The 15,263-nt window shown below is 39.9% G+C and overlaps 1 protein-coding gene across 2 annotated transcripts in view; it reads right to left on the bottom strand.

Moving 5' to 3' along the window:
* The window catches only part of MINDY3 (MINDY lysine 48 deubiquitinase 3), a 61,475-nt gene that overhangs the window by 12,831 nt on the left and 33,381 nt on the right, over positions 1-15,263 (bottom strand). For both annotated transcript variants that reach the window (XM_084858986.1, XM_084858987.1), the window contains 2 exons: positions 12,170-12,240; positions 9,281-9,361 (listed from right to left, as the gene is read on the bottom strand). In XM_084858986.1, coding sequence (XP_084715112.1) covers positions 9,281-9,361; positions 12,170-12,240 — 152 coding nt within the window. The remainder of the gene's footprint in view (positions 1-9,280; positions 9,362-12,169; positions 12,241-15,263) is intronic.

Consider the following 15,263-nt stretch of genomic DNA (forward strand, 5'->3'; position numbering starts at 1 on the left):
CACTTCCAAATTTCAGTAACACAGTGGTGGGGAGGCAGTGTGTGTGTGTGGGGGGGGGGCAGGGTGAGCGCAAAAATGGCCAGGGGGTTGCATGTTACCTACCCCTGATGTAGAGAGTGGTGTACTGAGCAGATAAGCATCTCTAAACCATGACTTGTCATGCAGATTACAATTAGTGCATGCAATCCAGAAGTTGCACATAAAGGGGCTTCCTGGATTATACAAAGAAAGGGACTGATTATACATCCCACAATGCAATTACTGCCATCTCCATTTTTATGTCTAAAGTCAGAAGCATGTTACCGACACTTAAAATTGGAGAGCTTCCTGGGATTTTCGACCAAAAGAACTGTGTGCCAAGTGGTTAGTGGCTCCCTCTACCTATTGCTCTTCTGACCCCTTCTCCTTGCCCACTCTGTTTGCCTACCTCCACTGCCAATTTTCAGCAAAATGTCAAGGCATTAAGATTTTAATCATTATTACAGAGACATACTATGTAATTGTTAACATGGCAACTCTTCTTCTGGTCAAGGGATAAAAGCAGTATCCTTCCCCCAATCCTAAACTGAGCATGGAATAGAAAAAGAAGAGAAGTTCTGAAGGTGGTAGTTGCTCTAGGAAAAATGGGAAGTAGTTCTAGGTATAGGAAAAACAGGCCTGGCACATTTCCTTGCTCTGCCCAAAGCAACAACCTCACTGAGTTATGGACAGGTGTGGAGGGGGAGAAAAGTCTCCACCCCATCTCCTTGTCCTGTCGTCCATTACTGAGGCTCTTGCCATGGTCACAAGCAGAGCAGTCTGCTTCTACAATCTTGTCTTATATGATGTTTGAGCAGTCCTCTCCCCTGTCCATTCCTGCAACTCAATAAAAAGTTCAGCTTTGATTTTTACAACTTGTAAAGAACAATAAATTCATTCATTTGGGGCAGCAACACTTATTAATAAGGTGAAACATCCCCAAAATGTATTTTATCTGCCAAAGCTCCATTTGTTGCTGTTGTTCAGTCGTTCAGTCGCGTCCAACTCTTCGTGACCCCATGGACCATAGCACACCAGGCCTTCCTGTCCTGCGCTCTCTCCCGCAGCGTGCTCAAGTCCATATTCATTGCATCAGTGATGCTATCTAGCCATCTCATCCTCTGCCATCCCCTTCTCCTTTTGCCTTCAGTCTTTCCCAGCATCAGGGCCTTTTCCAGAGAGTTTTCTCTTCTCATTAGGTGGCCAAAATATTTGAGCTTCAGTTTCAGTATCTGTCCTTCCAATGAGCACTCAGGGTTGATTTCCTTTAGGATGGACTGATTTGACCTCCTTGCAGTCCTCTTATAAGAGTCTTCTCCAGCACCACAGTTCGAAAGCATCAATTCTTCGGCGCTCAGCCTTCCTTATTGTCCAGCTCTCACAGCCATACATTACTACTGGGAAAACCATAGCTTTGATTAGACGGACCTTTGTCGGCAAGGTGATGTCTCTGCTTCTTACTATGCTGTCTAGGTTTGCCATAGCTTTCCTCCCAAGGAGCAAGCGTCTTTTAATTTCATGGCTACAGTCACCGTCTGTGGTGATCTTGGAGCCCAAGAAAATAAACTCTGTCACTGCTTCCATTTCTTCCCCTTCCATATGCCAGGAAGTGATGGGGCAAGATGCCATGATCTTCGTTTTTTTAATGTTGAGTTTCAAACCAGCTTTTGCACTCTCCTCTTTCACCCTCAACAAGAGGCTCTTTAGATCCTCTTCGCTTTCTGCCATTAGGGTGGTATCGTCTGCGTATCTGAGGTTGTTGATAATTCTCCCAGCAATCTTAATTCCGACCTGTGATTCATCCAACCCAGCGTTTCTCATGAAGTACTCTGCATATAAGTTAAATAAGCAGGGCGACAATATGCAGCCTTGTCGTACTCCTTTCCCAATTTTGAACCAATCGGTTGTTCCATGTCCGGTTCTTACTGTTGCTTCTTGACCCTCGTACAGGTTTCTCAGGAGACAGGTAAGGTGGTCTGGTACTCCCATCTCTTTCAGAATTTGTCACAGTTTGTTGTGATCCACACAATCAAAGGCTTTAGCGTAGTCAATGAAGCAGAAATAGATGTTTCTCTGGAATTCTCTTGCTTTCTCCATGATCCAGCGAAAGTTGGCGATCTGATCTCTAGTTCCTCTGTCTCTTCGAAACCCAGATTGTACTTCCGGTAGTTCTCGGTTCGCATACTGCAGAAGCCTAGCTTGTAGGATTTTGAGCATAACCTTGCTGGCATGTGAAATGAGCGCAATTGTATGATAGTTTGAACACTCTTTGGCGTTGCCCTTCTTTGGAATTGGAATGTAAACTGACCTTTTCCAGTCTTGTGGCCACTGCTGAGTGTTCCAAATGTGTTGGCATATTGAATGCAGCACTTTAACAGCATCATCTTTTAGGATTTTAAATAGCTCAGCTGGAAGACTGTCATCTCCGCCAACTTTGTTGTTACTAATGCTTCCTAAGGCCCACTTGACTTCACTCTCGAGGATGTCCGGCTCAAGTTCAGTGACTGCACTGTCATGGCTATCAGGGACATTCAGAACTTTCCTGTATAGTTCTTCTGTGTATTCTTTCCACCTCTTCTTAATCTCATCTGCTTCTGTTAGGTCCCTGCCTTCTTTGTCCTTTATCATGCCCGTCTTGGCACAAAACGTTCCCTTGAGATCTCCAATTTTCTTGAAGAGATCTCTAGTCTTTCCCATTCTGTTGTTTTCCTCGATTTCTTTGCATTGTTCATTTAAGAAGGCCTTCTTGTCTCTCCTTGCTATTCTCTGGAACTCTGCATTCAGTTGGATATATCTTCCCCTTTCTCCCTTGCTTTTTGCTTCTCTTCTTTCCTCAGCTACTTGTAAAGCCTCATCAGACAGCCACTTGGCTTTCTTGCATTTCTTTTTCTTGGGGATGGATTGAGTTGCTGCCTCCTGAACAATGTGACGGACCTCTGTCCATAGTTCCTCAGGCACTCTGTCTATCAGGTCTAATCCCTGAAATCTATTCCTCACCTCCACTGTATATTCATAAGGGATATGATTGAGGTCATACCTGAATGGTTTAGTGGTTTTCCCTACGTTCTTCAATTTAAGCCAAATGTTTGCAAGAAGCAGCTCATGATCTGAGCCACAGTCAGCTCCAGGTCTTGTTTTGACTGACTGTATAGAGCTTCTCCATCTTTGGCTGCAAAGGACATAATCAATCTGATTTCGAAATTGACCATCTGGTGATGTCCATGTGTAGAGTCGCCTCTTGTGCTGTTGGAAAAGAGTGTTTGCTATGATCAGCGTGTTCTCTTGGCAAAACTCTATTAGCTTTTGTCCTGCTTCATTTTGTACACCAAGGCTATGCCTCCTGTTATCCCAGTGATTTCTTGACTTCCTACTTTAGCATTCCAATCGCCTATGATGAAGAGGACATCTTTGTTTGGTGTTAGTTCTAGGTGTTGTAGGTCTTCATAGAACCGATCAACCTCAGCTTCTTCAGCATCAGTGGTTGGGGCATAGACTTGAATTACTGTGATATTGAATGGTTTGCCTTGGATTCGTACTGAGATCATTCTATCATTTTTAAGATTGTACCCCAGTACTGCTTTTCCCACCCTTTTGTTGACTATGAGTGCTACTCCATTTCTTCTAAGGGATACTTGCCCACAGTAGTAGATATGATGGTCACCTGAATTAAATTCGCCCATGCCTGTCCATTTTAGTTCGCTGATTCCCAAGATGTCGATGTTCAATCTTGCCATCTCATGTTTGACCACCTCCAGCTTACCTTGATTCATTGATCTGACATTCCAGGTTCCTAAACAATATTGTTCTTTACAGCATCGGATTTTCTTTTCACCACCAGACACATCCACAGCTGAGTGTCCTTTCGGGTTTGGCCCAGCCGCTTCACTCTTTCTGGCGCTACTTGGAAATTCCCTCTGCTCTTTCCCAGTAGTATATTGGACACCTTCCGACCTGAGGGGCTCATCTTCCGGCGTCATCTCTTTTAGCCTTGTGATATGTTCCATGGGGTTTTCTTGGCAAGAATACTGGAGTGGGTTGCCATTTCCTTCTCCAGTGGACCACATTTTGTCAGAACTCTCTGCCATGACCTGTCCGTCTTGGGTGGCCCTGCACGGCATAGCTTATGGCTTCACTGAGTTACGCAAGCCCCTTCGCCACAACAAGGCAGTGATCCATGAAGGGGCAAAGCTCCTTAACTTTTGCCAAACCTAAGCACCCAGGTCTTGCAAATTGTATGAAAACATCCCAAATGTTCCATAGAAGGAAATCCTAACCGTAGCTTACCAAATAATATTTTCAAGTACACCATGTCACAAAGGCAAAAAATATCATGCTTCACCCTTTGAACCCTATAATATTCCTACCAAAAACCATTTGGTTGTATTTTAAATACCATTCTCTTTGATACTGCAAGCTTATTTTAGGATCCCATGTTTACCCTTGAAGGCAAACCCACACACACACGTACATTTTAATGAAGATTTCTCAGCTGTTTTCATTCTTAAAAATCAAAACCAGCACATTCAATCCCTACACAGCGCATACAACATCTACTACAGTGCTGATAAACTTCCGGGGGGGGGGGGGGGAGGGGGATTAGGAATGCATCAGGGTTTTTTTTTTTACCTTCTAAACCTTGTTACTCTAATAAAACTGTCTACAAAGCTATGCACAATTGCCCTTATTACAACTAGCTAAGAGGCAAAATCCATAAGAATTACCCTGCCACCTAAGTCTAAATACTCTCTTAGGGGAAGGATCAACATTATATTCAAAATTCTTGGGATTTAGCTCAGCATAGGACAAACATGCATCATATTATGAAATTAAAGCTTAACTCACATATTATTTTATACTTTTATAATTCAGTAGCTACTTTGGAAGACATTAATAATTTGAGAAACCTCCATTTTTAAAGCCCAACAAGTAGGGGTCTCTAACGCAGGTTCAGGATCAAAAGAACTGTGAAACTAGCTCCATGAGCCAAGACTTGTTTTTTGGACTTGTTCCCCCTAACCCCCAAAGAGCAGACCCTTCCCACCATGTCTCATGGCAAACTGCTTTTGACACAGGGATGTTTCAAATCAGTTTGCCATTATGCTGTGTGTGTGCGCGTGCACACACACGCACACACGCTATTCTAAGACCCACTGGATTACCACAAACCCTTTGTTGCATGAGACAAGTAGTTATTTGGTTCCCCACCAAGAAGTTACAAGATATTACATTTATCATGTCAGGGCTTTTAGGACAGTTTGATAATTTTTATCTAATGATGACAAAAGACATGACATAGAACAGTTGAACATATGAAGCTGCCAGTCTGGTCTATCTAGCCTAGTTATTGTCTATTCTGTCTGGCAGTAGCTTACTCTCCACTCACCACTGAGCTACAGACCCTTTCAGATACAGTCTAGATCTGAATTAAGCAGGAAGGCTGGAATAAATATCACAACATCATGTGTGAGTGGCATTCAGAGTAAAGATATACTGCACAAGTTAAAGCCTTTCTAATTCCAGCTAAACCGATGTTATGCCACAGTTCTCAAAAAATGGAAAAGTTATACTTAAAATTGCAACTTGCTGTCCAATATAACATAAGACATTCCTATCAACCTCATCAATTGAGCTCCAAGCAGCATTCATTACTTTAATAGGAGAACTATTCAGGATTGTATACTTTTTTTTAGTTTTTTTTAACAACTTTGTTTTGGCTTCAGCAAGGCAAAGACACTTTTTAAAAAAGGTGCTATTTCCCCAATTTTAATCAAGGTTTCATTTTGTAAGAATTACTATTTTCTTCTTCAACAAGTGGATTTTCTTCTGAAAAACACTAGTATTAATTTTATTATCAATATGCATAAATTTTATGGCCTTTATATGGTTTGTGGCAGGTTACAACATTAAAAATAATACAGGATATCAGCAAGTGAACAGTTCTGCAGTATTTAAGAATTACACTCACATTGTACTCAAGGCACAGTAGCTCAGGCTGGCTATATGACCATGATTGTATAACTTAAAACATTCTTCAAACATAGTGGTGGCTTATGGCATCCAGACTATTCAAGCATCCCTATCTTTATGGGCTTAATACATGCTCATCTAAAATAGCAAGCAAATACTGACATATTTTTAAGAGATCATAGATTTTATTTTTTGCTGTACTCTCTGAGATTCGGCAAGGTTGATCCACATTTATCTCAACGGGACCGTATGCATTAAAACGATGCTTTGCAATCCTTAAAACAACCGTGCAAGGTAGAATTATCTCCATATTGCATATGGAGGAAAGGGCTACGGCTGGGAGATAGTGGCTTGACTAACGCTACACAGGGAATTGACACCACGGATGTGAACAGGAATTTAACAGCACTAATTCAGAGGTGAGAAATCCAGTCTTAGCCAAACTTTTTACCTGTATTCCCACAACAGGCGATCAGCACTATTGTACAGGACAGCGCAGATCATATATTTGATAGGAGAAACCCCACAACAGCATCTACATTTCTTCCATAAATGTATCTAGATTGGGTCCACTATCTCTAAGAGTGGGTGCCATAATAAACCACAGAAAAATCAAGGTAGTTTAACCTGAGAATATTATGCTTGACATATAAACTGAGATTGTTAATTTCCTCCCCACAAACCACCAGTCTAATCTAGGTCTATGTTGTACAATATCCAGTGCACAAAAGCAAGAGAAATATCCAAAATTACTCAATCTATCAGAAGGTCTTAACTGTAAGACTAAGTTTTCAAAATATTCTTAACGCATCCTTCTTGTTTAAAACACCTGACTTAAGGGAGAATAACAAAAGCATTATTGTATATCATAAGCATACAAGAAGATAATGAAAAGAATGTAAAACTCCTTTCTTGCCACTTCAAAAGAGTATGAAATGGATTTGCAAGGGTATTAATTGCACTTGTAAAGAATGAAAGTGGATGCTGTATACAAAATAATATGCAGTGTAGGTGGGCAGTCAACAGCTGTCACATGCAGTACTGTTTGCATGATGATGAAATAGCTAACAGGGGACAGATTTCAATAACGTTTTGTTATCTATGTAATTATACAAGTGTCCACAAGGCTTCAACGTTTTTATTAATTTATTTTTACAGCATTTTTACCGTACTCTTCACCTGAAAAAGGCTTGCATATTAGACATGTGTTGGGATATTTAAAGGTCAGCTGGAAAGCAGGCCTTTAAACATCCTAACATAGCAGGCTACACAAATCTAACTGAAAGTGCTTTGTTTCCAACTCAAAGAGTATAGTACAATCCAAAGAGCCTCACCTGATATTTGCTACCATTTGCAGCAACTTCTGCTGAATTAGGACCTGTGCTGTGTTTTTTAGGCAAATAGTAGCTCCCAGGGAATTGGGGGGGGGGGGAGGAGATGTTCGAGCGCACACATAAACTACACACAGTTCTTTGGGTCCTGGCCACAGAGTAATGCATCTGCAGAGACTAGAGTAGAATATCACCACCTCCATTCTCCAGCAGTACAGTATAAAGAAGACGGTACCACTTGCTTTCCCTCCCTTTCTGTAGATCAACCCTTATTTATTTAATCTTATAACTCATAGATTCTACATTATATTTAGTTGTCATTGAATTATATGCAATGCATTTCATTCTAATTTATGAATTATGGAATTTATTATTTAACTTCACAAATAAGACCTATTTAAAAACTGTAGTTGTATTGCCCACCATTTATTTTGTTTTCAAGATGTGTTTGCTGCTCTTCAACTAAAAAGTTTCCAGAGAATTGGATGAGATTACAGAAGATTACCATATTAAGTTAGGCATAAAACAAATCCAGTACAGAATTATTATTAACGATAAACTTGAATTTTAGGAGTTCTAAATCTTTAACTTCTACTATTGATGTGAAGAACTACAGGGTAAAACAATGTTAGAAAAATAAGAGGATGTAATCTGAACACAGATAGTTTATTTCAAATTATAAACCATCATTTTCCATACTTTTTGAATATTTGTATTTCAAGCACTTTTGTATGCACACCTACATAAAATGCAAAACATTCCATGTGGAGTTAACTGCTAAAATATTGAAGGAAAACAGATGGAAGATAAGAGTTTTCCCCAAAAGGAAATAATTTGTTCTACCACCTAGGGGTATATACAATTACATTTTCATGGTCTACATTCAGCCATGGAACAGTGACCTTTCAGACCACCATATTTATAGCCTACACACTGACAAGGTTAATTAGAAAAAACTTGAGAGTGCTAAAATCAGTTAAGCAGAAGTGGTGTTGCCTTGCTTGCTGACCCAATTCTCTTTTGCAGGAAATGCAACTTATTTAATAAACAATGTTGCAGGTTAAAGGCAGACTCAGAAAAATGAACTGGCATTTTAGTTAACTGCAACAATGTCCCATGTGCTTACAACAATGTCCTTAGATCTTTTAGCAAGACCTGAAAATGCCACATTCATTTTTGGCTTTTACTAAGAGTATGTGAAATCTCCACCACTGAAAAATAATTGGAAGCTCCTGGAAGTTTGAGCATGCCCTAAGGCCAATTCCTTCTTGCTTAGTATTAGCATTTTGAATTCCCTAGTGTCATGGTTCCCTACCCACCCATTCTTCCATATTTTTCTGCCTATTCACTCTCAGTTGTCTTTTCTTTTTTAAACTATCCAGGGCCTGCAGTTTCATGCTCACCCAGATGTTATGATGGGAGGCTGGATGTAGGTGAACTACTTTGAGTTCAGGCAAGATTTAAATAATGATTTAAATGAGCAATATTAACAGTAGGAAAAGTCCGTACATCCCATTCTCCCAAGTCCAATGCAATACAAGCAGTAGCAGGCCCACTCATTTTGATTAGCAGCACTGGGACCAGTTGGAGAACAATGCATTATTTGCATAGTTGAGAAATCATGGATAACCATGCTTGATACATGACTTTGCACAAATATCCATGTATGGTAATGGTTTTATTCAAGCAGAACTATAAAAGTTCTTTGGGACTTGATTCCTAGCCATACAGAAGAACAAGATTTTGAAGATGAGCCTTGAGATGCTTTCAGCCATAGTGAGCCAGTTGTTTAAAACATTCTTTTAGAAATCCAGTACACTTAGAGAAATACATTTCACACAACTCGCAATACTAATAAGATATTTTAAAACCTTCAGTATTATTTTGCTGAAAGATTTGAACTGTAATACTTAAATAGGATTTATTTGGCCTAGAGTGAAGAAATAAAAAGAAAGGAATCCTACCTTGGCAAAGAAGACTGTGAGATGAGTTTCACTGCCAAGTATCCAAATAGGGAACTTTGGGGACTTCAAATAGGAGCCAACCTACAAGAAAAATCAATAGAAGAACTACTTAGCAAGTTCATAATGGAGCACAATGTAACCTTCTGCCCAAAAGTGCTGTGGTGTAAGCAGGGCTCGGAGTACTCTCCATCAAAGCAACCCCATATTCTAAGGGGAAATAAGTTTTCTTACTAGTTTTATTTATAAGTTTTATTTTATAAAATAAGTTTTATTTTATAAAACTTATTTTGCATTCCAAGATTCAGATTGGATTTGCACATGTATGTACATTCATATGTGTGGGGGAGTTCAGTGTGAAAGGACAAGACGAGGCAGGTGTAAGACCTGGGGTCAGCTAGCTACACAAGTCTCCAAAATCTTATCCTCCAATCACAGGGTGTTCTGTTCTCGTCCTTTCGGTTTTACTAGACAAAAGACCACATTTGCAGTCTTTCCACAGTTTTAGCCACCATGGTGGTATTGAACACTTCGTTTAAAGAAGAAAACTGGGATTCTTGGGATGAATGTCATGCCTTTATGGCAACCACAAAGACACATGCAACCGAGAACCCCAAGTATCTGCTAGGACTTTTGCCAAGTGCAGGGTTCCAAATATTATTGTTTTCTCAGTGGATGAAACAAATGTGTATGCTTAAGAAGTAAATGGGTCTAATGTGTGCATATGTGATATTTCAGAGAAGATACTCTGCTTGGTTCAGTACTTGAGTATCTGTGGATAGACGTAAAAGGTTAGAGAGAAAAAGCTTAAGGAGAAAATAAAATGGTGTTCTAGACTAAAGCAATACAAATTTCCAGAAGAGAAAGTGCCCACCTTTAGGATGCTTTGCCAACAGTCATTGCATTTATAGTGAACAGACAACTGAGCAACTTTGCTCAGCATCCAAGCTGTACTACTTGTTCTCTATAGAAAAGCAGGGCAGACAGGCCCCACCAATAATCCTGAACCTGCATTGCCTAATGTGGCGGCAGATTTTGTCCAATATATCCTTAGTATCACTAGCAGAGATGACATAATTGGACATGTGGTCCCTGCAAGTTACCATGGAATGTGGTAACTAACAGCTCTGTTATTAAAATGAGACATTTCCCAGGCAGTACCACAGATCTTCTAGACACTGTAATGCATGTGATTCACATCAAACACCAGATCTATCCCAAATCAACATAGCTTGATGAAAACTAGAAATACAGCCCTGCTCATTGACATATTTCTAGTGTAGCATTTCAATTCAATATGGCATTTGTCTTGATCTTCTCCGAACAGACAAAGCAGACAGTGTCACCGATGTTTTTTTTGCCATAAACATTTCTTCATATGATAGATCAGCCTTCCCTAACTGGTGCCATCCAAAGGCTATGCTGGCCGGGAATTATGGGAGTTGTAGTCCAATACACCTGGAGGGCACCAGGTTGAGGAAGGCTGTGATGCAAGGTTCACGAGCATCGTTATCTCACACACACTTGTATCCCAGGGAATGGGCACAATCCTGTCTGCTCCAGGAGAACTTCCATAGGTTCAATGTAATCCTGTTTTCCCTTGCTTATGAGGGAGCATTAGAGTGAGCGGAAGGCTCAGGGCAAGTTATTAATTTTCTAGACTAGAATATAAGTAACTAGCATTGAGGCCAGCGGGAGCACTGGATGGGAAGACAGGCCTTTTCTGTAGCAGCCAATCACTTCAGAATACTCTTCCAAGGGAGATATGTATTACACTTTCTCTACTGGTTTTCAGAAGATCCCCCAAATACTTTTTTTATTCTTGTCCGCTTTTGAATGATACTAGGGCAGCTTTATTCTGCTGATAGTGTTTTTGGCAGCTGCTGCTGCTGCTATTATATATTTAGATGTCTTAGTGTTTTGTGTTATGATTTTTTGTTTTGTTTTAATAATGTTGTGAGCTCCTTTAGAAGGCATAAACTCAAAATGTGGCTTATGAATAGTGAAAGAAATGAAGTGACACTCACCCTCTGGAACATCCTCCTCCATGCAGTTTGGGAGGCAAAAAATGTGGCATGTTTTAAACACGTCCTGAAAATGCAATTGTTTAAATAGGCTTTCTCTGCTTTTAATTAATTGTAAGTAATCATGATGATGATCTATTTTACTGTTTTTTAATTGCTTTTATTGTTATTGTAATTGAAATTATCTTTAATAGTGTATTTAAGCTGTGAACTGGCTACTTATTCATTACTGGGTCAGGTTTAAGTTTCTAGTACTAGTGTACAAAGTCCTAAACAACTTGGGACCAAGATACCTGAGAGAGTGCCTTCTCTCTTACCAACCAGTCCGGTCACTGAGGTCATCAAAGGGCATGCTCCTGGTGGTTCCACATGGACGTATGGCCCGACTGGAGTCCACCAGAAGAAGAGCCTTCAGTGTGGTGGCCTCTTCCTATAGAAATCCTACCTTTGGAGGTCAGGCAGGCACCAACGTTGTGATGCTTCCAGTGGCTCCTGAAAACATTGTTATTTCAGGAAACCTTCCCTGAGTGACCAGCCACAGTTTTATCAAAACCTGGTTTTATCAGAATTTTGTTTCTTTTTAAAAATAGTAATTATTTTAAAATGGTGTTTTTATTCTTTTATCCTATCTGATGTTCACCGCTCCGAAATCTTTGGATGAGGAGTGGTATACAAGTATTGTAATAAAAAAATATAAATTTACACACCCCTTGAAATTGAGAACTAACTATAAATGCCACACACTCCATCTGTGACTTGACTCTTCAATAATTCAAGGCTATGGCCCAAATACAGTGTTTTCAAAGCAACATACTCCTTGATTCCAACATCTTCCAAACTTTTACATGAGGAATTTTAAAATCCTTACCTTACAGTATCTTAGAGATTCCATGAGTGTCAGAAAACCAACAGTTGCTTGTTTATGTATTCCAAGAAGTTCTGAAAAAAAAAATAAAACACCTGTGTATTGTCCCAAAGTTTGATTCATACACCTTTCTCTTACTTAAAGCGTAATGACATTTCAGCCTACAGGTCATTAGCAAACCAAATGAAATGCAGAGAAGAATAATGTAACTGAAATAGGATGTCATATTGGGCAGTATCCAATGGCGACCAGCGGTGGATACTGCCCAAAATAATAAGGGAGCTCAACCAACCTGCCCCTTTCAGAAATGAGTCTTTGCACTTGTTTCAGGGCGTGCTTTTGAAAGTGCTACATCACCGTTCTGCAAACGGTGGGGGCCACTTGTGCAACAGAACTGGCAGGGCTAACTGCATGTGGAATGGAAGCAGTGGTGGGCCCTGTGCATGGATGGCCAGGATTGGATACTGTCCATTGAGAAAATAAAATGTGATATCAAACAGTATTTCTCCCTTTGTTTAAAAGTTTTTTGTTGTTGACAACGCAAATGAAGACAAAAATATGATGAATTCTGAAAGAGAAACCATGTTTAAGAACTTAAAATCTTTCTAAAAGGGCTTTGTTCTTTCCATATTCACAGGAAATACATAGATAAGATGAACTCCTAATTTTTGTACAAAATTGGCTTGCAAAAAGAACCTTCTGAGAAGGACTGAACGCATGGTCAGTGCAAATTCTTATAAACAACTCAAAAACATGCTGCTAACATACTGAAGAGACCAGTATAAGCGGCCAAAAATATGTGTGCTTAACTCTAAGCAACTCCTCAGCAATATTTGTAAACATACCAACCACATGTGTAGCTGGGTTTTTGTTTGGATTCTGCAAGGGAGAGGTATGTAATACCTCAAAAAAAGAGCCAGTTATGTAGCCTGGGTGATGAAAAAAAAACAACTGATGGTACAAATCACTACAGAAGGCTCCTAATGCTATCAGTCAAAAGACACTGTGTAGCTATTCCATCTTTTCCTCCTTTATAAAAAAATTCTGGTAAGAAAAAGGACAGAACAACTGCTGGGAAAACATGGGAGGGTTACAAATGGAGGACTATGTCGTCTCCCCCCCCCCCCCCCGGTAATATTCTGTGAGGCAGGGTGATTGCACAATAAAAGTCTTGTCTGGGAACAGTCTGAGACAAAAGCATTATACCAAGGATTAACCTTAGGAACTCCAGCAGAGGACCCAAAAGATGAATGTAGTTTAGTCATTACGACCAAGAGATTCTATGACAGAGCCAGAATTTTAATTTTTAAATCCATGGTATTTGGAAGTCTGTGGGATTAGTTCAGCCCCTACTCACAGCAGGGATAGGGTATTGCCACTTGGGAGTGTTCTAATCAAAGACTGTTTAGCTCTGCATCTAGGATTAATAAATCTTATTAATTCCACTCACTCTCATCACTCTGAAAAATGAATAGTCTCCACATAAATGTTTTCCCTTTCATTTTTCCATCTATGGTTGAAAGTATGAACATTGCCCCACTACCATTTGATAGGTGTACTATTTAAATTCTGTTGTTCTTGGTCTAGGTTTCAGTTATGAATTGTAAATGTTTTTCCAATTTGTCTACAGTCTTCATTGCACCACTGATTTGCAAGGCTGACACATAGTTTTCTCCATGTGCGAATAAAGGCAAACATATGGTAGTTAGATTATATGTATTACAAATGATTAAAATGGGCTAAGAGATTTGACAGCTTAACACTGGCTCCATGCTAACCATGGTTAACAATCTCAGGAGCATTCCCCTAGTCTTGTGGTTGTGAGTTCAAATCTCTGTGAAATTGTTGCCAGGAGACTGTGGTCCTTTAATGTTTTTGAAGAGCACATGCTTTGTATGCAGAAGGTCCAAGGTGCCTTCCCAGCAGCTCCAGGCAGGGCTGGGAAGAATTCCTGTCTGAAACCCCAGACAGGAAGTGTAGGCAATGCTGAGGGAGATGGACTGGAGCTCTGTATAAGGAAGCTTCTTACGTACCTAAAATTCTCCCATTCCTTCTTAAGGACTGTTAAACTGCTTGTCAGCACAATCATGAATGGCAGATAAGGCTACCAGGTTTTCCCCTTAAAGCAAGCTCTGAATCAAACTATGGTTGCAGATTCTTAAAAAACCCTGCAGTTTGCCTTAACCACAATTAATATCAGAGCTGACAAATGGCTTAAAGGGAAGAGAGTAGGGAGTAGGACTGATGTAGGGAGAGAGCACATTTTAGAGCTTTTGCTTCAGCAACTGCAACTAACAGAGAGAGTTAGCATGTCATCTGCACTGGCACACTGTCTTGTTTCAGTTTGTGCTTTAGGGACAAACTACATGTTGCACACAGAAGTGAGTCATGAACACCCAATAGTCATTGTCTTTAAAATAATGAAAAGCAGGGGATGTGTCTGAAACCCTACAGGAGATAAATTTTGGGAAGGGGCCAATCTAGAGCAAAAAAATGGGTTGTGGGAAAGTCCCCCTCAAAGTGTCCCCCAGGCTGTTTTTCATTTTTAAGAAGAGGCCAACAGAAGTTCATTATGTGTATGTGTATGAAGTTTGTCTCTCAGCCACTTTTCCCTAGAAATACACTATTGTGCTGTGTCCAGGCTGTATCTGACAGACACATCTTCAGAGGAGTCAATATTGTCATCCATTCTATACAAATTCCCTACCCTGTTGTTACCTAGGGTTCTTTCCCAAAAGACAAAAGCAAGCTATATTGTTACAGTTTCAAGTTTCCTAATCACACACTGATTCACTTGCAACCAAATTGCTATATATGGTAATATATGAGACACAAACACTTGTTGGGAGGACAAAAAATATAAAAAAATAGTGACATGTGGATTAGATTAGTGAACAGTTTGCATGTACTTATTTTCATCCTGATAAGGACACAGACCTAGATCCAAGAACAGATTTTGTCAGGTTTTTTGTGTGTAGTCTGTCACAATAGTTTGGTTGCATTAAACCACTATGCCTTATTATTTCAAAACATTTATCAATGGAAAGTAAACACTTTTTACATGCTTATTCCATAGTTATTACCATGCAAACCCGTG

Source organism: Heloderma suspectum, chromosome 5, assembly GCF_057233095.1.
Source record: "Heloderma suspectum isolate Gila_16-S chromosome 5, 16-S_ref, whole genome shotgun sequence".
Lineage (NCBI taxonomy): Eukaryota > Metazoa > Chordata > Lepidosauria > Squamata > Helodermatidae > Heloderma > Heloderma suspectum.